The sequence below is a fragment of the Lissotriton helveticus genome, chromosome 4_2 (genome assembly GCF_964261635.1).
Source record: "Lissotriton helveticus chromosome 4_2, aLisHel1.1, whole genome shotgun sequence".
NCBI lineage: Eukaryota > Metazoa > Chordata > Amphibia > Caudata > Salamandridae > Lissotriton > Lissotriton helveticus.
Genome location: NC_136064.1, coordinates 88,723,129 through 88,749,349, shown reverse-complemented (window position 1 = coordinate 88,749,349; position 26,221 = coordinate 88,723,129). Strand labels below are relative to the sequence as shown.

Here is a 26,221-nt window from a genome sequence, read left to right as displayed (position 1 = left end):
AGCGGACGCAATTTGCGACCACATTCGGAATGGCCAGCACTTCCAGGAATGGTGGCCTACTGTGGTCACCAGACCACCATGTCTATGACTGCTTTTTCGATAAAGCAGGTCTGTTTTTTTAACATAAAGGAAAACGGGCTGCATTTAAAAACAAAATTGAAACTTTTTGTTTCGTTTTTAAGGGCAGGTATTGGTCCCTGGGACCACTGCCTGCTCCTAAAAAATATTTATGCACACACTCACAAAGGAGAAGGGGTCCCATGGGGGCCCCTTCCCGTTTGCAAGTGGTTTACCACCTACTTGAAGTAGGTAGTAAACTGCGAGTGTTTTGCGACTGCAAATGCGGTCGCAAAACAACAGTACAATGCATGGTGACTCGCTATTAGGACGGGACGACCCTTCCTAATAGCAGGAGTCTCAAATTCTCAAATGCTATTTTGCGAGTTAGTGACTGGCAAAATAGCATTTGTACATGCCTGGAACCTTTTTTCGGTCGCAAACGGGATGATCTCCCGTTTGCGGACGCAAAAATGGGTTGTACATCTGCCCCTTAGTCTCTTAAGTTTCTGTAGGGCCGTGACCTAAGCTTTCTCTTTCTCTCAAGCTGTGGTTAACCGCTTATGCCTGGGTCCACTTATACCAGGGCCCGCTTGTGCCCGTGTCCTCTTATGCCTGTGTCGCCAAACCAGCTACCATCCTGATCTCAGATTGTTGTTAGGTGGTTTGCTCCGTCATTAACTTTCTCACCTTCTCCTGTAATCCCAAGTACTGTATGTACTTCAGGCAGGGTTTTCATAAAATGTTTCTGAATGCCCTGTGTGAAGATAAAGCTGAAACAGATGACCCCATTGGTGTGGTAAACCCTTTTCTGTGAGGTGTACCTTCATTGGTTGGAATTATCTTCCCTGCTTAAATATGGAAGCTGCCAGGTCATCGTACAGTTGAAGGTTGTACCACACAAAAGCCAGAGTCCATGGAATGCACAGCTTCCTTTTCTCCTCTGTCTCCTTGAAGAAATGCACACATGTGAGAATATCTGGCAATGCATCAGTCATAAGCCCTGCCCCAGACACTCTATGTGTGCAACCATATCAAATCAACAGCTCACCATCCGGCAGTGAATAATGGTGAGTCTCTAAACATACACCTTTATATCCAGGTCTTCTGCACTACAAGGTGATCCCTGATTTCTAATGTTATTCTGCCAGAACCTATTCTCGAATTCTTTATAATTCAGTACCAGTTCCTCGTAAGTCAGGACTGCTTTCCATAGGATGCTGTTCCTCTGGGCACTTGCTCATTTTCATTTCAAGATCTGCTGCTAAGTCACCTAGCTCCCCCACATCTGTCTGTTGATCTTGGGGACATGGTTGGAAACAAGCATCCTGGTCTGTGCTTGGGATGAATGCTTGATTTGTTCAACATTCCGTCCATCGTTTGTCCTTTGTGCATTTGTCACCCTAAGTGGGAAGGGTCTGCCCAGACGTGGGTCCTGTGCTTGCTATGCCACTGGATTTCAAGCTAGCCTGGTTGATGAGGGGTGAAAACCCAAAACTGGTCATAGGATGCTTATTTCCAGTGCAGGGAGGACTGGGCCTGGCATTTTGGGCCAAACTGTTCTCATGGGGAACAGGGTCAAGACTGATTTGCATATGGTTAAATTCAAACTAGAATGGCATGGTGAGCAAAATAACAACGGATTTAACCCTGATCTGGGACTGGAGATGAATGTTTGATTTGTTCTGCATTCCGTCCATCACCTGTTATTTTTGCAAATGTTGCCCCAAGTGGAAAAGGTATGCCCAGACGTGGGTCCCATGCTCCATATGCCACCGGATTCAAGCTAGCCTAGCTGATATGGGGTGGTGCCCTGAAAGTGTTACCAGGATGCATGTTTCCAGAGCAGGGAGGACCTTGCTTCGCAGTACATGCTAATCTGTTCCCATGGAGAACAGGGTCGAGACTGATTTGCATATGGTTGGATCCAACCTGGAAAGGCATGGTGGCAAAAAATCGAGCAATTTGAACCCATATCTGTGACTGTGAATAAATGTTTGATTTGGTCATCCTTTTGTCCATCTTTTTGCAATTGTCATTTTAAGTGGGAAGGTTGTGCCCAGACATGGGTCCTATGCTCCTTAAGCCACCGGATTTAAGCAAGCCAGGCCGATGATGGGTGAGACCCCGAAACTGCCCCAAGAATGCTCTTTTCCAGTCGGGGAGGTCCAAGCAGTTCGAGCTGGACTGTTCGGGTCAAGACTGATTTGCTTATGGCTGGGACCAAACTGGAATGGAGTGGCAAGCAAAAAATAAAAGGATTTAACTCAGATCTGTGACTGGGGATGAATGTTTATTTTGTTCAGCATTTCTGTCCATCATCTGTTGTTTGTGCACTTCTCTGTAGAGAATAACTGTATAATTTCCATTGAAAGCAGTGCTTACGGTTTGGGGGCAGTCCTGTCCCAGAGGTCAGGAAATAACGAGTAGGTGGTGGTTTGTGCATCAAAAACTCTAAGTGAGACTGAAAGGCGGTATTCCGTCATCAAGTGATGGTGGCTTGCATAAGTCTGGGCAACACATCATTTTAAACATTCTGTCTGGGGATTACATTTATATTGCATACCAATCATAAACCTTTAATGCAGATTTTGTCACCAGAGGAATGGCTGATTTCCACAGCATGACATGCAGGACTTAGCTCTAAGCTTTAGAAGCACAGCTTTGGTAGATCCTGTGTACCAGGAAGCAGGAATCAACCTGCGGACTGCCTATTCCGGTTAGGCTGCCTGAGTAATGAGAAGGGTGGATCAGATGACTGCAAATTGGAAACGTTTGCGTGCATTGGTTATGTTTGTGCCATACAAGTGGGTTAGGTGTCGGAGGAAAACTGGCTGCCCTAAAATACTAGGGACAATACCGCTCAGTAACGGTGAAATTCATTAAATTTCACCGTAACCGACCAGTGTTTAGGCATTTGAGATATAGGGAGGATTCAGTATTAAGGAAACGGTAAATACTGATTCCTTAATACCGATTCCTTAAATGCAATTAGGTAGCACTTAAAACAGTGCACCTCAGCCTTAAGGAATCGCTATTTACTACCAACTCCTAGTTGGTGGTAAATAGCGATTTCCTTTCAAAAAGCACTTTTTTGCTTTTTGAAGTGTGCCATGTGGCACACATCCATGCCCTTAGGGCATGCATGTGTGCCAGATGTGCACACATGCACATTTCAGGGGTGCCAGGGGGTGTCCTTTGGACACCCTGGCACCCTTGAAATACCTCCCGCGATTACCGAATCGGTAATACTGATTCGGTAATACCGAATTGCTCCACATTTTTCCTATGGGCCTCCAAGCCCATAGGAAGGAATGGGTAGGTGATTCCTTATTACCGAATCGGTAATAAGGAATATTACCGATTCGGTATTTCTTACCGAATTATTCCCTACATATGAAATACCGATTCCTAAATACCGAATCGGTAACATTCGGTATTTAGGAATCGGTATTTCCAAGTTACCTACATATGGCCCAAAGTACTTGGGGCTAGATGTAGGTAAATGTGAAATACCGATTCCTTAATACCGAATTTCACCGATTCGGTATTAAGGAATCGGTATTTCTGAAGTACATAAAGATTCGGTAAAAATTACTGCATCGGTAATATTCGGTAAAAAATAGCGAAACGGAAGGTTTCAGTAAAAAAAAATACCGAAACCCCAATACCGATTCGTAAATACCGAATCCAATACCGAATCGGTAATTTAAAAATTCTGAATTTGTTGTATCAGCCAATCCTGTGCAACCCAATTACCTCCCAAACAGGAAGTGGCCACACCCAGGCAGCTGCACTGAACCTGGAGCTGACTGTGAGGCAGGTAGCTGAGCAGAGGAGCCAGGAGCAACACACCCTCTCTTTGCAAAAAAAAAAACAACAACTAGGAGAATGGCAAACCAGGAAAGAGAGAAGGAGGGAGCTGAAACAAAACAAAAACAAAAGTTTAGTGAAAAGGAGCTGGAGGTCCTCATAGGAGAAGTCACCAAGGACCACGAGAAGCTGTTTGGCAAGCAGTCCCTCCATGTGCCAGAATCGCAGAAGAGACAGATCTGGCTTGCGATTCAGAGCAAGATAAATGCCTTTAGGGTCACCCAGCGCTCCATTGAGGTCATAAAGAAAAGGTGGTATGACCTGAGGAAGACTGCGAAGGCGAGGATGGAGGAGAGGCAGGCTACCAAAACTTGTGGAGGGAGGAGCAGAGCACCTGCACCAATAGCCCTGGAGCTCATGGTGGAGTCCACCCTCCAGCCGGAGAGTTAGTGGGATCGGTGACGCAGACAGCTCTGCCAGAGCTGCCTGCAAACAAGGTAAGCTTCATGCACAGTATGCTGTGCACCCCCTTCCCCAACCCCAATCCCCAGAGAGGCATAGGTACTCCCACTCCAGTCCATGTTTCACTCATAACCTGCAATGCATTATGGGAGATGTAGTCATAAGTAACACATGTTCAGAACAGTCAGTCTAGCAAACCCAAAGGGATGTGACAGCAGAGGACAGTCACTGTGATTGACAGGCATAATGTTTAATGTTTAATGCAATGCAAATGCTGCCAGATAAGTGAGTATATCTACATTCTGTCTTTCAGGCGAGACATCTCACAATGCAGCAGAGGGGAGCAGAGGGAAGGCACCCAGGCCAGAGGGGAGACAACAGGAGGAGGAGCAGTCGCCTGCAGTGCACACAACCCCACCTCCACCAGCACCACCAACGTCTCAGTCCCCACCATCCCCACAGCTCCAGACAACGCCACCATCACCAACAAAACCATCACCACTGTCACAATCAACACCACCGCCACAGTCAGGAGACAAGCCGTGGCCACCCTCCCGCAGATGGAGGTGTAGGAGGAAGAGAGCACAGGGGGCCAAGAGTCCACAGCGGTTGAGGATGCTAACAGGGAAAGATCAGAGTCCCCATCAGAGCACCCCCACACATGCTCAAGGCGCCACAGGGCAAGGGCAACCAGTCCTCCAATCCCGGGCCAAGGTGACAGTGTGCTCGCTGGGCTGGAAGGCAACATGCTGAATGGAGAGCAATGCGGTTAGTGCAGCGGGAGATATCACACATGAATGCGCACATGCATCGCATCGAAAAGGGGATCAGTGCGATTAATAACACCATGTCTGAGGGCATGAGTGATGTGGCGTCGGCTGTGAGGCAGCTCGGCACCAAGTTTGAGGAGGACCGCCGGTCTAGGCGCAGGGAGAGGCAGAGACTTGATGCATACACCCTCGTCCTCAGAGTCAGTTAGTTCCACTGCTGTTCCTCTCTCTGTGGCAAGGTTATGCAGCATTACACATGTTGCTATTATTTTGCAGCAGGTGATGGGGCGGTACTGACATGCACCTCCACTTTTGTGGAGGCAACGGAACCTGCTTTTTAGCAGTCCAAAGGTGCGCTCCACAACGTTGCGCGTGCTTTTATGTGCCACATTGTATCTCCTTTCTCTTGGGGTGGATGGGTTGAGGTATGGTGTTAGTATGAATGACCGGAGGGCATATGCACTGTCACCTAAATGGGAAAGAAAGTGGCATTATTTTGGGTCACCAATACGTTAATCCAAGGTATACATCAGGGTGTGTCACATTGATTTACCTAGTAGGTATCCTTCTCCGAATTCCTCAGCAGCCAGACGTGTACAGATCCCACTGTTCCTGAATATGTAGGAGTCGTGGGTACTCCCTGGGAATTTGGCCACAATGTCAGAAAATGATGAAGTTTGCATCACATATCACCTGCACGTTGATTGAGTGCGTTGATTTGAGGTTGCGGTATATGTATTCTGTAGCTGCAGGTGGGCAGTTGGTATGTGGTTCCCATCGATGCAGCCTATTACATGTGGAAACTGTGCTTTTTGGTAGAAATCCAGCTTGGTCTGCTGCAGCTCCGCCTGTGTGCTGGGGAAGCGTATGTAGTGATGCATTCTCTGCATCATAGCGTCCAGAAAGGAGTTGAAGAAACGGGACAGGCAGCTCTGTGACACACCACCTGCTGCGGTTATCACACTCTGGTAACTTCCTGATGCCAGGAGGTGCAGGCAACAGAGTACCTGTACATTGGTGGGTTTTGCGTGCACCCTTGGTGTCTGATGCTCCAGGTATGGTTGCAGGTCCTGTATCAGGTCAAGGATGGTGTGTGGGTGTAGCCTGTACCTGTCATGGATTTCTGGCTCAGTCATTTGGAACAGTGTGACACGCAGTCTGTACACACGCTCTTCCCGTCTCCAAATCCTCTGTCCTGCTGCTCGCAAACTTAGCCGCCTTGCTATGACGTAGAGGAACGCCATTGTGTTCACACTGTTGCATTTTGGGGCTGTTTTTATGCACTGCACCTGATTACCACCTGCTCTGCGTCAGTGGTAATTACCGATTCTTTAATACCAAATTTGGACAAATTCTGTATTACCGATTTTTGCTACATCGCATTACCGAATTTTTACCGATTCATTATTTACCGATTCGGTATTTTGAGGTTTCGGTGTTGACCTATCGGTAAATAAGGAATCAGTAACTCTTTTCCTTTCATTTACCGATTCGGTATTACCGATGGCATTCGGTAATACCTACATCGTACAGGGCTAAATACCGGACGGTAACGCTGAAATTTACAGAATTTCGGCTTTACCGACCGGTATTTAACCACCTACATCTAGCCCTTGGTCTTGTAAAAAAAAAAAACATTGTGAGGAATATCCTCCAAGCAAAAGCATGAAAAGTTCTCTTCATACTTTTTCCCAAGTTGCACTCCGATTAATTGTGGGGAATTTTGTCTTTCACAATGATAAATGTATTCCGCCAAGACATGTGAAAGTCTCTTATGAAAATCTGTGGTAAGGGGATTTTTGCATTTACTGAGAAGTCTTATCTAGTGGTTAGGAATGGATGCAGAGGTAGACAGTTTTGTCAGACACTGTGATGCCTGTGACTTATGCGACAAGAGCTGCAAACCTTCAACTCCACCAATGCAACCTGTTCCATGGCCGAATTTTGTTTGGCAAAAAGTAGATTTTGACAACGCAGGGCCAATTAAAGGTCTGCCTGTATGCATGTAGTATGTCCTTGACAACATAGATTATCATTCAAAGCTATAGAAGATCATGTTTACGGACACAGTAATGACATCTGTGGTTTTGGACTATCTCGTGGAAGTTCTCAGTAGAGAAGGATACCCAGAATGTATCACCACTGCCAATTCTCATTATTGGAAATGTTAGAAACCACAATGTTGGTCACATAAAAATGCTCCCTATGACCCACAATGTAATGGCCAGCTAGTAAACTTCAACAAGTATCTCTTACAAAATATAAGCTAGACATCATTCACACAAAATCGCACTGCTGTGCAAAGGAGTGTATGTGGTGCTAGGCAGGCAGTTTCTGCAGCAGTTCTGGGTAAAAGAGCAGGAGTTGTATATCTTTGTAGTTATGTCTCTGTGCTGCTCTCAAGCCGTACTGCAACACAGCACAGCAACTTTGGTCTATCCACAAACTTCTGTTGGAATGGTCAGAAGGCTTCAGCTTGTGCAAAAGATGGGTGCTCGGATGCTGAGACAAGTTTCCCACTGGAGATTTGAGTATGTTTCCAGGTGGTATCAAAATGTAGGGAGCATTTTATGAAATGATAAGCACATAGGGCCTGATTCACAAAGGTAAAGTTATACCAAAAGTCTAAGTTCACAACTTTCAATATTTACAAAGGTAAGTTACAAACAGTATATTTATGTCTGCACTTGGGCGGAGTTTCTGCACTCGGGTGGAATCACCACACTCGAGGCGGATCTCCGCCCGAGTGTGGGAATTCCACCCCGAGTGCAGAGGTTAAGATAGTACTCATAGCTGACTTTTGTGAATACCAAAAAGCAGTAAAGTTAGACTTTTGTTCTAAACTTAGACCAAAAGTCTGACTTTACCTTTGTGAATCAGGCCCACTAAGCTGTTCCTAAAGCACTGCGAGCATTACATTAGCAGAAAGTAGGATTCTTGTATGTCCCGCTTTGAGATGAGAGAGCATTTCCTGGAAAAACAAAAGCATGCTATTACATACAACTACAACACCAAATATACAACTCAACTTGTGTGCAGTGGGTCAGACATAACAATAACTGTGTGTTAGACTTGGGGGTCTCTGATTGGCACAGGTATGCACTTGTGACAAACAGGGACTCTCCCCTCTAGTCAGGGCAAGGGAAATACCCCTTAAGAATAACCCCTGTTCACCCTTTAGGTTGCGTGGCGCGAGCAGTCAAGGCTAATCTCAGGAGCGCTAAGTCAGTTAAGCATTTGCAATCTCACACAGCAAAAACACTGATCCCCCCACAAATAGACACCAGGCTGTAGATTATATCAAAATACGTGTACTTTATGTAAAAATATATGCAGGTAGGTAAAATTATCACAAGACCTTCTATAACGTTTTAAAATGGGGGGCCACAAGATCTCAAAATGGCAAGTGTTGCTTTAGGGTTCAGAAAAATACTTAGGCTGCTTCCATCTAGTTCTAATCACCTTAGAAACAGTTCCACCACACTCAGGGCACGATGTCAGGGCTCTGGGGCAATGTCCGTTAGGTCTGGGTGCTTTGTAGCGCTTCTGTCCGCCTCGTTCAGGCGGGGAGAACAGGCCCTGCCAATTCTCACGCGTCTCGCGGCGCGCCGCGTACGGCGCGGTCAATTCTACCACGGGGTACGAGTCGTACCACTCCTGTGGGACTCGTACTCCAAGGCGAACGGAAGGCTTCTACAGCGGTGTATGCGCCTCACGCCTGCGGCGGACAATGCTGGCAGGCAGGGGCGTACTGGACAAACCAAAGCGTACAGGGCCCAAGGGGAAATAAGAACGTTGCGGGCCCCGAGCCTGTGACAAAGAATGCGCTGAAAGGTCGGGGAGAGCGTACGGTTGCAAGGGAATGCGCCCAGCGGACGCGGCGTACTCCTGGCGTACACGTTGAGCGTTCTTCTTCGTTATACGCTTCAAGCGTACTCTTTGGGTGGCGTACTCCTCGGTGTACGCGTCAAGTGTTCTTCTTCGTTATATGCTTCAAGTGTACTCTTTGGCGTGCTCTCGGCGTACGCGTTGGCAAGATCAAGCACCCAGCGGATGCGGCATACGGGGGGAGAGCATAATTCTTTAAGGTTGGAGGCAAGGCGTAGGCGTACAACACAGGCACCTAGGCGGCGGGTACTCGGCCAGTACCGGCAGCGAATCCGGTGCGGACGTTTCTCTCTACGCGCCGTTCCTTCCGTCGGATTTACCAGGAATCACAAAGCGGGTGACCTCTCAGTATCCCGGAGTGGTGCGGCCGGTACGCTACAGGCGTACGGGCTGACTCAGCCTTGCACGGGACTCCGGGCTTCCAGCGGCGGGGGCGGCCAAGGCCAGTGACTCACATGAAGTAAAGGGAATGTTTAGAGACTGGCAAGTAGGTGTACTTGCGCAGTTAGCATGACAGTACCAGACTGCACGCAGGTTCTGCAATGGCAGACCTTAGACATATTTTACTAGGCCGCTTCTGTGGGTGGCACAACCAGTGCTGCAAGCGGCGACTGTAAGTACATCTGACTTGGGTTGGTTGAGAGTTTGATTGTAAATAGATCTGTATATGGAAAAGCTAATTGATAGTTTATACTAAGTTGGGCTGTTCTTGTGTTTATTTCAGAGCCCACATTTAAAGAAATCGAGCACCTTTGAGGTAGGATTAGGTTCCTTTCCTTTTACCTAGAAGTGTCACAGGAGTAGTCTTCTGACTAGACTGAATCATGCCTGTCTTTCCATTCACAGCTACGTGGTCCTGAAGAGAATTCCCTTGAACAAAGGGTTTTCGAAACGCGTAGACCGTTTTCATACAGCATTAGGAGTTTTGAAACAAAAACTGTTTTACAAAAAATGTGGTCACTTCCTATGCTGTTTAGTTTAATTATGGTTGTAAATAATTTTTGTAGTAACTGATGTAAATTGATTCTATGTTTTGTATAATGTGTATGTATGGTTGAATGATTGATCAGAATGCAAGAACTGTTGTCGTGAGTAAATGTGGAGTGAAGTAAGCAATGTTTTCAATTATGTGAATTTGTTCTAAATATGTATTGTTAAAACATGACATTAAAACAATTGATTTATTCTGGACTAAAAGAGTTGTCTTGAGACTTACTGTTTAGCTCAGTAGGTTGAGTGGTCATCCCAGGCCCTTGTAGAAATTAGGTGGCAATATTGGTGCTCGTTTTGGTTGTTTGTGTTAAGTGAGGCTTGTCCTTATTGCCCGTGAGCCCAGACCCAGTTTTGGTTACGGCAAGCCCACCAGCAGCATTTGTATTTACAATCCCTGGCACTCCTGGTGCACTGTACTGGGGACTGACAGTAAACCAAATAAGCCAATCATGGAAATCAGTCACATGTAGCACTTTACAGTAGGGAGAGCATATGCAATTTAGCACTTGTCAGCAGTGGTAAAGTGCCCAGAGTCATTAAACCAACACAAACAGGTCAGAGAGAATATTGGAGGAAGGCAAAAAGTTCAGGGATGACCCTGCCAAGAGGGCCAAGTCCAACACAGTGCAGATTTAAAAAACCACATTGACCACACAACACCACAGTACGGAAGATATGGATGGAAGGTGGCTACCAGTCAAGTTAACCCTTTAGTTGACACCAGTGTAAAGGTTTTTTTAATTCTCTGCAGTATTTAAGCCCCACAGCGCTACTCTGTAACTGTAGAAAAATAAAGCAGATGGTCTCCAGCCACATCCCAGCGCCAGTTTAGCCTGAAAAATGTAGTTGTGTTGTAAGGAAAAGTGAGTCTGAAACCATGTGTATCTCCAGTACATCACTATCACCACATTGAGGTTACTACATCGACAGAGTAACTATACTGATGACTCCTATATCGAAAACGGTAACGTCAGTAACAAGATTAAATGAAGCACACAGGTCAAAACATGTAAAAAAATGTAAATTAAATTAAAGGAAAGATATCTAAAATAAATTAATTAAATTAACTACAAAGCAAAAGGCCTCAGTAATTCACTGCCCCCTCCTTGAATAAGTACATTAAACAAATGGAAATATAATACATTTAATTAAAAAAAAAGAAGGGGAGGAAAGAGTTTGGGGGTTTCCCCATCCAAAGGTATTTTTTTCAATGTTTGATTTTTAGCAAAATTTAAATTCATTAAAATGTATTACGAATTAAGTATAACGGATATGTTAAGCCTAAGAAAACAACTGTATGCCATAAAGGAAGAAGGTGAGAAATAAATTAGAAATATGTTTAGTTTTAGAATGATCAGAAAATGAACTTAAATTAAAAATTAAACTAGGAATTGCACTAGGATAAGTGACAACAGATTTGAATTAATTAAAAATAATTTCAAAAACATTATGGTTAAAGCTAGTTTTAGTGTTAAGCACAGGAAAAAAAGTATTTAGAAATAATCATAATTAGGTACATATTTTAGGGTTATGTATATGGTAGGGACAACAAGAACTGTTGAAAAGAGTTACATGCAATAAAACATATGACAGTAAGTATTAGGATTAGGTTAAGGAAAATATTAAATTAAATATTTGATTTTTTTTTAGGGAATTATAATTATGGTTGAGAAAATTCTCTCATTAAATTTGAAAAAGGCATAATAACTAAAAAAATAAATAACAAAATGAATGTAGGGCCAATGTAGTAGAAAAAACACACAAGAACAACTTTACCTTGACAATGCAGTGGTTGCCAACGTTTTGCCATCAATGTAGCTGTTCGTCGATGTAGTGACACATAACCATAATCCTTGCCTCTTTGAAAGGGTAGGAAACACAGAGCAAATTATGTGTCTTATCACTACTCATGATTGTATCACTATCCAATTTCTGACCATACTACCTAATGGGGCGCTTTCCTTCTGATCATGCAGGTATCAATCTCAGAATCAAATGGGCGAATCTACACCATACTTTCCTCAAATGGTTGCAGATTTATTTATTTGTGGAATTCACAAAGGGTTGCTAGGTTACACCTGGAGACTTTACAACAGTGAATTTCATCATTAACATGACCAAATACATAAGAGTTTCACAGTCTTGATGCCTGGTTTGGTTTTGTTCACTACTTCTGGGCCTCAACGGCCTAGTCTTCACAGACTAAGGGCCCAATTACGATGTCATCAGGAAGGCCATCCAAGAGCCATCCGGAGTCAGACGTTGCAATTGACTTGTACTAGGATGCGGTTCTGCCAAACGACGCAGTACGATGCCCAAAACCCTTCACTTATCGATCCACTCGGTCGCTCCGAATCCAACTGGAGTTTCCTAATGAGAAGACTCCAGAAACTCAGAATGGAGTTGTCCAGAGGCATTTCCCAGGCCGAATCCGAACGCCCAAGTATGATGCATACTTCCTAAGAGCTGAATCGTTTGCCACAACCAACACATCAGAGCGTCCGGAAGGGAGTATTTCAGCTCTGAATCGCGCCACAACACGATTCCTGCGACGGAGACTGCGCAGCCATGTATCCCATCACGCATGTCATCCCTGTACTCTACATCTACGAGTAATACTACAACCCCAACCGACGCGGTCGTCGCGGAAGGTAAGTCAGACATCTACCCCCACACAGTAACGCCACTACCCTGTGAAAGGCAACATAAAAGAAAGCAGGGGCACAACTACAGTTAATTTGGGGTGGGGTGAATACTTCCAGCAATGTAGAGGCAATTTTGGGGGGAGGGAGAGCTAATAGTTCCAGCAATTCAGACCCAAATGGGGGCTGGGTGGTTAATACTCCCGGAAATGTCCAGCCAAAATTGGGAGATGAAGGTCTAACACTCTCAGCAATGTAGAGAAAAAAATTGGGTTGGAGGCTAATACCCCAACAATGTATATGCAAATCTGGGTTTGGGGGGCTCTGGCCAGCAGGTTTTCTACCCTCCTTCGCACATCATAGTACCTATTCCTTATATGATCAATTGTGCGCAGGCAAGGTGCTTCAGTATTCACCTTGTTGACTATCCTCTCCCACATCCTATTTCTCTGGGAAAGGGGGGTCGGTTGGACCTGGTTCCCAAATAACTGTTGCTCTGTGAACCTTTGCTGCTTCGTTGGGGCCATGGTGGAGGAGAGTGTGAAGGTGAGGGCGACTGTAAAGGCGAGGGTGAGTGTGAATATAAAAAAAAAGTGTGTGTTTATAAAAACATTTTAAAAATAAATTCTGTGCAAGTTGTGTGGTGGGTGAAGTGTGTGAGGCAGAGAAGCAGAGACCAGGGAATGTGGGCAGACTCCTGAGACCTGACAGTAGTTGTGTTAGAGCAAAGGATCATGGGCATGTGTTTGGCCCTTCATATATAGGTGGATTGGTTGGTGTGGCTAATAGAATTTTTTTCTTTGGATTTGGCATTGTCTATGCTTGTTTATACTGTTTTTGACAATCTTCACTTGCCATTTGTAACACAAACAGACACGGTTCAGTAACCGCGTCAGCTGCATAGTCATCTGTTCGCGGGGTAAATCGATTCTGATTCCTAACAGAAATACCATTCTTAAGCGTTTGCAAACGAATCGGTCGCATCGGCTTTGTTTCCGTCTAAATTCAGTTTGACGTATTGCATCCCGAACGAATCGGTGGGATTTAACATGGATTGCATCGTGATCTGTTGTTCAGAGTGCTCGCGGTCGAGTCGTTCAGAAAGCATTCCGGAACCGATTCGGTAGGAATGGTTTCCTAACGACACCGTAATTGGCCCGTAAGTCTGCCAGAGATACGGGTGACCCCTTTCAGTAGCCACAATATTACTAATACAGAAAACAGCCGAGCAGACAGGACCTTCCAGAAGGAGCCCCAAGGAGGAAAAAAGCACAATGGGCAAAAATCTCCAAAAACAATCCATCAAGGCTCCAGAAGGCTGAGATGACTTGACCCCAGATGATGCCAAGCGGTGAGCTTGAGATAGGCTGGGCAGATAGAAGCGGGAGTTGCCATCTTGAGCAATGCCACAGAAAAGACAAGGCTGGGAGAGGAAGACGACAGAAGTGCAGAGGAATAAGGTAAAGTTAAACAGGAAAAGTAATCCAGGAGCAAGGAACCCGACAAACAACTACTCGAAGCGTTACGACTCAAAGGAATAAAAAAGAGTCACTTTCTTTTATATATCAGCACCTTATGTTACCTCTATATTGGTTTGAGGGAAATCTTTCAGTAGCTTGCAGGAGAGCAATTACTTGCAATTACCTCAACAAGGAATCCTGGGAAGATGAAGGCCAAATAGGCCACTGATATAGTACGCTTTGTATGCAAGGCGGCCCCCACATAGAAGAATGCCACAAAGGAGGACCACACCGGTGGATCACCGCCACCTGGTAGATCACAAGAAAAATGTGAACTGTAAATTGTGTAGCGGCATGACAAAGGTTACATTCGCTCATCTGAAAATCTGTTGAGTAAGTGCAAATGAATTAGCTAACATTGTTTTCTTTTTCCATGGATAAAAACTCTTTTTCCTTCCAAGCAACTCTTTCCCCTTTATTCCCCCAACGTTTTACTTCCCACTATTGAGGGTGATTTATTTCGGCTCTTGTCAGGAGTTATTTAACAACCTTTGCCTAGGCGCAAAAGGGTCAAAGTTGAGTTTCTGAATACTACAAATATGTACTTTGTCTCAGTGCACAAGTGCTCATGGCATTCTGCCCTGGAATTCCCACTCTGTAAACACTTCCAGTCCCTGGAACAGATTTACTCACACAAAAAAATCTTTTGGTTGAGTAAATCCTTTCACAAGTGTAAAACCAACCTGAGCTATTTCCGGAAGTGATTTTGCACTTGGAAAACTATGTGCTAACTGTAGTTTCCTCCACAGCCTGGGTACCTGCTAATGACAACACCACACATGGAGCTTAGCATAACATGTGTTTGTTCTTCTGCGAGTACACAAACTCAATATTCTAAACCTGCAGTCACTTCACTAAGCTCAAACGTGTATGTCACAGTACTAGGGAGCTCATCAGGAGCCAAAAGTGTTCCGTCATTGCTAACTCACAAGACACTAGATCTTACCGTCAGTTAAATAAATAATTTAAAATGTTTACAGATATATACAATTATAACTCTTCAGTGAGCCTTCGTGGCACTCTGAACACACATCCCAACCATGTTTTCGAAAACTGGGGACAGGCAGTCGAAGTGTTCATGATCCGCATTGGCGATGTGCGAGCAATAGCAGTCAGAGAGTCTCCAATTGTCCTCTCAGACCCAGTCTCTACCTTGGCATCAGTGCCTGGCGAGCGATGAGCCACATGTTGGAAATTAGAGGAATCTCGTGTGATAGACCTCCCAGGCCGTTAGGCAGTCACCATGTGTCCTTTTCTTTTTTTATTCATCATTTTCTGTCATTTTACGAACATTTGCGTAGCAATTTACCATTGTTACAACTCGAGTCAACAAACGTAACTTATACAGATATTTCTAGCACAGTCCCATATCACACATTTGATTAGGGTAGTGTCACCATGTGTCCTTTTCTGGTTACACAATGAAAGGGCTCAGCATCAAAGGGAGTATCAAATGTCCGTTTTCTAGGCTAATGGACAGGCACTAGATCTTCTCTGGTAAATGTAATGTCTTGTGCATGTCGGCACTTATGTGGGTATGCTTTCATTTTTCTTTTAAGATCCAAGTCCCTTATATGGGTTTCTTCCTCAGTACTTGATCTTCTGTTGGTCCATTGAGTTAACTTGGTTGTCATGGCTCCCCTGAACATCAAAGTTGCAGGACATTCACTTGTGGTCGAGCGAGGGGTCGAATGGTAAGGTTAAAGAGTAGAATTTAAGACAGTTTTTAAGGTCGAGCTTTTCTAATTCAGCATGCTGAACAGTTTTCTTGAGCGCGATATCATGTTTGAGCAATAATTCAAGTTATTTTTCAACAGCTTCCTGTTAATCAAATGCGGTTCATCTATGTCTCTGAACAAAAGGACGGACATCCTCATTGATGCGTTATTGTTCCTGCATAGTCTTAAGTTTTCCTAACCCATACAAACAAGGAAGGGAACTGATTTACTATTTTGTGATGAGCAACCATATTGTAGATCACTGATATCAGCTGTGCTGAAACTGAGCAAACAGGCACTTTAAGCTGTGTCTTGAACTACATGAATGGGTGCTTGTACTTTTGTTTTCTTGAGTTTCATTGCTGCTACAAATGAACCTTGAGTTTTAAGGGCGTCGATACAGCCCATGTATACAATTTAGATTTCGAGGGCTTAAGTCATGGCAATGGAGATAGTTTGTTGTATTTCTCCTCACTAATACCACCACTGGGTCTGGGCACCCAACAGCACAGCTTGCCACAAGCTACTTATAAACAGAACAGAGTGCACGTGCTGCTATCGTTTATCTTTTGCCTGAATTCTTTTGGCTGAAACATCTGACTTGAAACCAATGTTTTCTGTGCAAATAGTCACTTTTTATTTTAGTTTTCTTGAGTCATATTATTCAATTTTGACTTTTTTTTGGAAAATTATTTAAACCAACGTTTTCATTTTACGACCTTATGTACAACACAACAATATATTTACAAAATTATATGACGACTTTTGATCATTCAAACAACAAGCATACCTCTTTCATACAATGCACTATATACAACACTTATATGGCAAACAAACAACGAAGAAAATATATCACTTATTTTCAGTTGAAACAAATGAATTATTGCAACAAAGCCATATACAATTTATACAAAAAGATGATAATTTGTACAATTTTTTTGTCTCTCTAGATTTTTGGCTTTTCCAGTCAACGCGTTTCGAACTCTTGTGTCTATAGAGTTCTCATCAGGACCGTAGTCTGTTGAAGAGAAAGAATAATGATGGTTTTAGATCTATTCTTACTGTTATGCTGCCCTCACCTCCACTACAAGCCTCCTACTCTTACCTCTCAGTTTTCAAGAGACCATGGTGGGTTCAAATATTCCCGTCGAAAGAAATGGACCTGTAAAATATGTTGGGACACTTAGCCTTTCATCCATGTGTGCTTCTCCATCAAAATACCCATTCATTAACCATTCAGCTGTAACTTACTTATTTGGCGGACCTCTTTTTGTGTGCTGTACTGAATTTTCTATTGATTTGCTCCACTGAAACATAATAAACGGATGGGGACGAATTAGTGTCCTGTCTTGTTTGTTTGCAGGTACTTATTAATGAGTGCTCTGTCACTGAGCTTACCTTGTGGGGAGATCTTGCTCCGCGGACCGTTGGGTTCTGAGCCTTCGTCCTGCTGAGAAAATGCGGGGATTTACTGATGCGCTCTATTGTATAGCGACAATCTGTCTAGTTTAAAGTTATTGCGAGATGATTCTTACTTTAGTCAAACGAGGCGGGTGTATTGTTCTGTCTCACTCGTTCACAGCCGCGTCCTCAGTATGGCCGTTTCCGGGTCCGCAAAGGATCATGGGGTGTGTAGTTCCATCTTTCCTTTAATGTATGCTTGCGAGCGGGACGTAAATCACTATTGTGGCTCAAAGAGTGTCATTATAAATCCCAGTTAGTTTCTATTTATCACGCGAGGCGACGATGTATTAAAGGTCTTGTTTTATTTAAATGTTCCCCTCTTTCCTCTAATAAATGCTTGCGAGTGTGACCTAAATAACTATTATGGCTCAAGGGATGTCGTTTTGTATCCCAGTCCGTTTCTCTTTATTGCGCAAGGCGACGATGTATTGAAGATCTTATTTTATGACAGGCTTGAAACGTCCCAGTGGACGTATTTGTTGCATTCTGGTAGTTAGTGTTTTTTTTAATCGTGTTGTCTATGAAGCTGGTGAGCTGATGTTGTAATTTATAGAAAACAGCTGAGGGCTACGCGGCAGTTGATGTCCTGGGTCTGTTTCTTGGGTAGTCCAACAAAGACGGTTTGATTGAAAAAAAGTTTTTTATTTTTATTTTTTTTAAATTTTTTATTGAGGTGCGGTTCTTTATTTTGGGTGATCAGTGAATTATGGTCCTAGTGGTTCAGAAAAACGGATTAATGGCTTATTCTGATGGATCTCTCTTTTTATAAAAAAGACTTAAGGTACTCGTTCAGAGTTTGAATATCTCAGATAGTTCATTCAGTCCAGAGAATGCTGTGTCAAATTTTACAATTAGCATCGCTTCCATTCTGATGAGTTTTGCGTCCAGGTCACCCCCTCTTGCATCATTCTCCACTTTCGCTATTACAGTCCAAATGAGGTCATTTTCCTTGTGTTGCTTTTCCCGCCAGTGATTGACCAGAGGTGCTGTTGTGACATTATTCCTGATTCGGGATTTGTGTTGTTGTATTCTTACGCGTATTTCTTGGTTAGTTTTGCCGATGTAGACTAAGTCACATGGGCATCGAATGCCATATATCACATAACGTGATTTGCAATTCGAGAATCGCTCGTGTTTCCAAAAGATCTGATTATGGGAGAACACGGACCCTTCTTTCGTGGTGTCACAGCAGGAGCAGGTGCCACATCTGTGGTGACCCTGAATGGGCGGTAAATTCAGCATTGTCCGTAGGCTGGGATTTTGTTCCTGTGGTAGCGCTGCTCGTACTAGCTGATTAGCCAAACTGGAATTTTTTCTGAACGCAAAAAGTGGCTAATTTTTAAATGCTTCGTCTAAATTGCGTAACAGGTGCCAATTTTGTTTGACAATTTTTTTCAAAGCATTAGAGTTGGGGCAGAAAGTGGATACGAAGACCATCCTGTCATTTTCCTTTTTCGTTCTTCTTTCTAATAGGGTGTCTCTTGGAGTCCACCACGCTCTTTTCCTTGATTTATTGAGTAGTTTTTTTGGGTATCCACGTTGTTGTAGATTCGATGTCAAAATGCTCGCATGTCGTTGATATTCTTCTTTAGTTTGGCAGTTGCGTTTTATTCTTAAATATTGCCCATATGGGAGATTCTCCTTTAGGCTGCGTGGGTGATTACTTCGGAAATGCAATGCCTTGTTGCGGTCTGTAGGTTTTTTATACAGTGTAGTTATTAATCCACCTTCAGAGGGGTACACTTCAACGTCCAGGAATGGCATTTTATTTTGTGAACGTTCCATACTAAAGGTTATTGCTGGAAGTCTGTTGTTAATCCAGTCATGGAACTTGATCAATTCGCCTTCTGGACCTGACCACACGAAGAAAATATCGTCGATAAATCGACACCAATGTGATATCCATTGAATGTAAGGATTGTTGGTATAGACAAACATTTCTTCATACTTAGACATAAAAGTATGGCTAATTCAGGAGCAAATGGACAACCCATAGCCACTCCTCCTACTTGAAAGAAGAATTCTCCATTAAAAAAGAAATAATTCTTTTTTAGAGCGAATGAGGCCAGCTGGAGAATGAAATCTGTTGGTATCTTATGTGGTCTTGGTCTTTCATTGAGAAAAAGTTCTAGGACATTGATGCCTTCGTCTCTTGGGATCTGGGTGTATAGGGACGTGATATCCATGGTTACCATCCAATCGGAATTTTTGTTAAATGTGATCGTTGTTAGTTTATTTATAAAGTCTGTCGTGTCTTGTATGTAGGACTTGACTTGCTGAACTAGCGGTTTTAGAAAAAAATCCACAAACTTGGAGATAGGTTCAAGTAGGGATTCACACCCTGATACTATTGGTCTTCCCGGGGGATTTTTTTCGTTTTTATGAACTTTGGGAAGTACATAGAAGAGAGGTATTCTTGGGTGTTGTGTTTTTAGATATTCAGTTTCCTTTTTTCCAAGGAAGCCTTGCTCTGATCCTTCATCGATTATTTTGTGTAATTCATTTTTAAGATCTGGTGTTGGATCTTTATTAATTCTGCGATAGCATGATTCGTCATTTAGTTGTCTTTTGACTTCTGTAATGTAAAGTTCTTTGTCCCAAATGATTATTGAACCGCCCTTGTCCGCCTGTTTAATAATGACTGAAGAGTCCGATTTCAGATTTGTTAATGCTTGTGCCTCTCCTTTGGATAAGTTGTGTTTGATCCATTTTTTATTTTTTTCCATTTCAGTCACTGCAGATAAGATGGAACGTTCGAAAGTAATGACCTCTTTCGGGATTTTGTTAATTGGTGGGCAAAAGGATGATTTTTTTCGCAGTCCTGTAGTTTCCAATATGGGTTGATAAACATTCTCAGCAAAAAAGGTTTTTAACCTAACTTTACGACAGAATTCAATGACTTCTGTTTTGAGTTTCACAAAATCTGTGTTTTTAGTGGGGACAAATGAAAGTCCTTTTTCCAAAACCTTCTTCTCTTCCAATGTTAAAATCTTTTTCGATAGATTGAATATAGGTGAGGGGGCTAGTTCTTGTAGTTGTTTCGTCGTGTCGACATTTCCCATGGTTGTGGTGCAAATCTGGTTTTTCCGCGTGGTTTTGGTTGGCCTCTCCCTAAAAAACTTCCCTGTTGTTGTTGTTGAAAACCCTGGGCTTGTTGAAAGCCACCTCTTCTGTTGTTGTTCCTTTGGGGTGCTGGATTTTCCCCGTCACTTCCACTGCCAGATGATGACGTGTCCGAGAAAGTAATGAATTTATTAAAGGACCGGCCTTGGTAATCTTGCAAATATTTCCTTGAATCTGATCTTGTATAAAAATCTGGTTGGAGGAAAGGGTATACTTTGTCAAGGTTGAAATTCCTTTTGTCTTTCTCGAATTGTGATGTTTTTTGATTTATTGTGTAGTCCTTGAATTCCCCTATGTCCTTTTGTACTTTTTCTAATAATGATTTGGCATCAGTAATCAACTGGTTTGTAGAAATGGCTGTTTCCAGGGCCTCAATTTCTTCTAATTGTGTTTTGGAAAGTCTTTGGGCTGTTTCTATTGTTAGCACCATTAGATCACGACTACATTTCGTTTCTATGAAACTGTATCCTTTTTTATAAATTTGATCTTCCGTGAAAAAAAAAAATAATAATAAATTAAAACGTTGGTTTAAATAATTTTCCAAAAAAAAGTCAAAATTGAATAATATGACTCAAGAAAACTAAAATAAAAAGTGACTATTTGCACAGAAAACATTGGTTTCAAGTCAGATGTTTCAGCCAAAAGAATTCAGGCAAAAGATAAACGATAGCAGCACGTGCACTCTGTTCTGTTTATAAGTATTTCTCCTCAGGCATTATATTTGTCAACACCCCTCTGTCGATAATAAAAGGTATCGAGCAACCATTTACTTTTAGTGTAATCTTCAGACAATGTTTGCATGACTTTGCTGCTTTTTCATGTTGACTTTTCTTGGACCTTTATTTTTCTTCACAAGTGGCCAGTCCAACATGCGCACATTTTTCTGAGGTAAACATTAACATGGCACAACCATCATCTTCACTTTCACTTGACGTAGATATAGAAGAACGCTTTGATGATGATTTAGATGACAATCAACTTCATTTGGTATTGTAGCGTTCGGGCAGCAATTTTGCCTTTGGACCATGACGCACTTCTTTTATCCTTAACCTTGAAACCCTCACAACATGGTTCTCCTTCCCACAGCTTTTCCACACCTGTTCAGTGACAGGACATTTACCTTCATATGGAGAAAAAAAATCCACACTTGAAGCACAACTTCTTCTTCTGTGGAGACATCACCCTGTGTCCTTTTGTCTTATGCTTTGGTTTAGTTTTCATGATCATGACTATTTCTGGGGACCTCCAGCCTCCATGTTAGCAGACTGTTGATCCGCACGCTCTTCAGCTCTGGCAGCTATGAGAACTTGCTCCAGCCTGAGTTACTCTCAGCATTTATTATCTGTCAATACTTCTGAAATGTATAGGTTCCTCATCATTGAATTAATTGAACTTAGGGTGGTTGATCAGCGATTCCGGTCTCTCAACAAATTTGTTGATGGTTTTACCATCTTTCTGTTGTTCGTGACTGAAAATGTATCTTTCATAATCTTCATTCAGCATTGGATTGAACTTAAGATTCAAGGCTTCTTTGATTTGACAATGTGTGATTTTGTCAACTAGCTACATTTTTAATGACTTCTTTACACCATCACCAGGTTGATTCTTAAGGTATTTGATAATCTTATTAGTATCTGTTTCTTCTATCGCATTAATGAAAGCATCAAATGTCTCTATCCAGGCAGTCCAGTCCATCTGTCACCAATATTCAGCTTTCTGGCAGTATCGAAAGGTGGTGGTGGTTTCAGGAATGGGGTGGCATTGAAACCATTGGTGGAACTTACTGACGTGGAGATTAATGTTCTGTCCGATACTGCTATGGAGTGCTGGCTTGCACATAGAAAGAATGACGCCAGCAGACATTGAAGATCTGGAGATCGCGTGAAACAGATTTAGAATTCATGTGGTGGATGCTTGTGTTACAAACTGAGGCTCAGTCACAGATGTACACATGTAGCATGTGTAGTGTCATGTAATTTAGCAATGACGGAACCCTTTTGGCTTCTGATGGGCTCCGTGGAACTGCAGCAGCAAAGTGCAACTACGCATCTGTGCAGCAATTTCATAAAGCATCTCTGATTTCATCCAAAAGTACTGGCAATTTCAATATGGATATCAAAGTTTCCTGTCTTATATATAAGTTTGATTACATTATGAAAGAGACTACATTTTATTATGTGTTCCAGCGAGAGTAAAATGTATAACTTCTTAAGCTTGATACAGCCTCAGGGTCTTTTGGCCCTCCCCTCTCTGACTGTGCTGAGTGATATACAAATGTGTGAAATGTAACTGGGCTATGGATATACTGATCTTCAGCTCATGGAATAATGCAGCAGCTTGCAACAGAGGATTTGAGCAATGGCAGGCATGTCCAGGTGTAGCCCAGTAAGGTTTAGAGACTGGATCGAGAGATGTTCATGAGCGGTTGATACATGTACTTTCAAAGCCTGAAACAGCCCACGGTTTTCCAGGGGCATGATGGGTCCAGAGTCTTAAGCAGGGGAGCTCAATGTGTACATTTATGGTTTGTTGATGGTCCGTTTGTGCTGTAGAACCATCCTCAGCGTGTGTGCTTTGCCAGAATCTCCAACCAAGCTCAGGATTTCCATAAAGTGCAAGGAAACAAAACTGTCAAAAACTGATAGGTACAGACATTAAATGAGGTGGACCTTAGGACTATTGGACTCTCCCAGCAGCAACAAGGACCCCCAGGATCCAGCCGGCTGGGGCTTGGACTATTGAGAGTGAAAGACAAGTCAAACCCTCTCTGGGTTCCCTCAGGTTCTGGATCTCCAGCCCAGAGTCAACAGTTTCAGAAAGGACTTTACCGATTGTCAACAGTGTATCTGGGAAGGACAGACTCCCCTATCTGTCAACAGTTAGTAATAATACAATTGGGGACGTTCTACACAAGGTCTGGTCGTGCGCAAGCATTCACAGGTTTTGGGAGGGAGCACTCAGCACACTCTCTGAAACCAAGAATAGGCAGCTTCCTATGGACCCTAAACTTACCCTGTTACACATCATATCCAGTCTGGCCACAGGCAGATATAAACTGGCCCTGATCAAACTGGGTCTTGTGCCAGTGAAACAGGACATTGCTGAGGCCTGGAGAAGCAGAGAGCCAACAGTCCAGAGGCCTGGGCGATGCCGTTGGAGATGTGATATATAGAGAACGCGAATGCCTGCGTAAGAACTCCAGGGTGTGGGCAATGGATGGCACATAGAGGGATTGTGCAAGAACTGTGCACAGCTGGGAAGGGCATAGCAGGAGTTAGTGAAAGGCCATGTTGATGATCCAGGTGAATGTTGATGCACACAATATGGTCACACAGCAAGACGATCATGTTTGATTCTCCATGGTGGAACTACATTTCTGAGTCGTTCAAAAACAAGAGAACGTTTTTATAAAATTGTTATTAAAAACAAAACAGTGGGGCTGTTCCCAGCATGTTGTGGGTCTTTGGAAGCGGCTTCTGCATGCAGTGTGATGCAACAGCGGTGAATCAAGCTTGCAAAGGTCTGGACACAATTCAATGCTGTGTAGGCATTCAGAGTGCATTCCTAACTAAAGTGTAAGGAGAGACAGACCACAGTTTCTTTCCAGTGCAGATCCTGCTGTAGATCAAACACCATGCCAAAGTGACTTCAAGACTGAAAGGACTCAGAGTTTGGGGCTGCAAGGAGTTTCAGACTAAGTGAAGGTGTGATGGAGATGAGGCAGTGGTTTTAGGAATGAAGAAGGCAGACCTTTGAAATTGATCAAGTGACTATCACCACCCCAGAGATCTGAGTTTCCCTTCAGAGAACACCCAAGACAATCTGAAGACCGTCAAACCTTTGTGTATCCATCCCTAGACCCTCTGAATCTGGGTGGCTTCAGTACAGCCTTGCAACTCACAAAATGTTGACAACTTAAGAGCTGGGTGTTTGGTGGCCAGGGTCCCCTGCCATTAATGTGGCAGAGTAACCTGTCCGCTGCTCTATTTACAGACCGCCATGTGTCTGCTGGCAGCCTCCCCGCAGAAACCATACAGCGAACCTCCCATGGGCATGAGGCCATCGGTGTAAGCGCATCAGACTATCTGCCCTACTTAGAGCTGCTTCTGAGGTACTTTTTTACTATTGGGGGCAGCCAGGAAAAGCTTGGTGGTCCCAACTGGAAAAAAAGAAAATAATCCCCACACCCTTGGAGATAGTCATTATATTAATTATTATTATTTTTTTTTTTCAAAACCCAAAGTCCTGTTTTCAGAGTTTGTTTTTGTTAGTTTTCGAGTTTTTGCGGAGTGGCCAAATGAAAAATGGCGGCCGCTCAGCAAACGTCCAACACCTTCAGAGGACAGCTGTGGCGGCGGCTCCTTTGAAGGCATAGAGATCTGCACCAGGCAGGAGTGGATCCATCAAATATGGCAAGTGGTAATCTGCCACAACTGTGAAGGTTATCATCTTCATCCCTATGGCGGACCGTCCACCAGAATTCTAAATAAGGCCCCTAAGCAGCCACTCTAAGCAACATCTTGGTCTTATATACACACACCACACTGTCACAAACTGATGTTTGGGTGTGCTCTCTACTCAAATTGGCTTCACTGGATAGGGGTTTGTCTCCAACTTCCAAAACTATACCTTTAGGGAGGGAACTGACCACCTCAAATGGCAAGAAAGCATGGACATGGTTTAATTAGCAAACACAGGCCAGAGCATGAGCCTTCTTTATTTACTAAAAGTATTTGTCTGGGGCACACGTTGTTCATAGGTAGCAAAGCACTTACACATGGATTTATTTAATAGAAAAATAGAACATTTATTTAATAGAAAAAGAGAAAAGGAGTATTTACAAGCCATCGAAACACAACATATGTTTTAGAATTAGCACCAGTAAACTTAGCAGCAGAATTTAGTTTTTCAAAAAAGGCCTGTAGGCCGGAAGTGAGAAAGTTAACTTGTCACTCTTTAGTTTGATGGTCGTTGTTGGCTCACCTAAACATGTACTGAGGATCAGTTACTGATAGAAAACTGACAACAGAAACAAGGGACCCTAAAACACTATACATACCAACATGCAGATATACCTTAGGATAAAAGCAAATATTACTCTGCATACCACAATAATGTTCCCACTAGGTCAGCAAACACATTCCCCAAACCTCATTTTTCCCACAAAATTACCTTTTCCTGCAGCGAAACCTCTGCACCGAGGTCAAGAAGGTCACTTGGCGTTTGTCCATGAGGCGGTGGTAGTGGATGTCATTCCAGAGGTTCAGCAAGTCTTCCCTGAACTCCATATTACCACCACAGTGCTGTAGGAGAAGAGGAGGTTACCACAAGATCCACTGTATCTACTGTAGCCCTGATAGAAAAGAGGAGGTTACCACAAGATGCACAACAATCACACTGTATCTATAGAAGCTCTGATAGAATAGAGGAGGTTACCACAAGATGCTGTAACAAGCACACTGTATCTACGGTAGCACCTTATAGAAAAGAGGAGGTTACCACCAGATGCCACAACAACCACACTGTATCTACGGTAGCACTTATAGAAAAGAGGGGGTTACCACAAGATGCTGTAACAAGCACACTGTTTTTACTGTAACACCTGTTAGAGAAGAGGAGGTTACCACAAGATGCCGCAAAAAACAAACTGTTATCTATGGTAGCCCTGATAGAAAAGAGGGGGTTACCGCAAGACGCCGCATCAACCACACAGTATCTACGGGAGCCCTGATAGAAAAGAGGAGGTTGCCACAAGATGCCGCAACTATCTC

General features: G+C 43.3%; 1 protein-coding gene across 1 annotated transcript in view; it reads right to left on the bottom strand.

Annotated features, from left to right (window-relative positions):
* Positions 1-25,748, bottom strand: part of ANHX (anomalous homeobox) — a 158,955-nt gene extending 133,207 nt beyond the window's left edge. The window contains exon 1 of the mRNA XM_078639995.1: positions 25,623-25,748. Within this exon, the coding sequence (XP_078496121.1) occupies positions 25,623-25,738 (116 nt within the window). The 5' untranslated portion in view covers positions 25,739-25,748. The remainder of the gene's footprint in view (positions 1-25,622) is intronic.
* Positions 25,749-26,221: the final 473 nt, after the last annotated feature.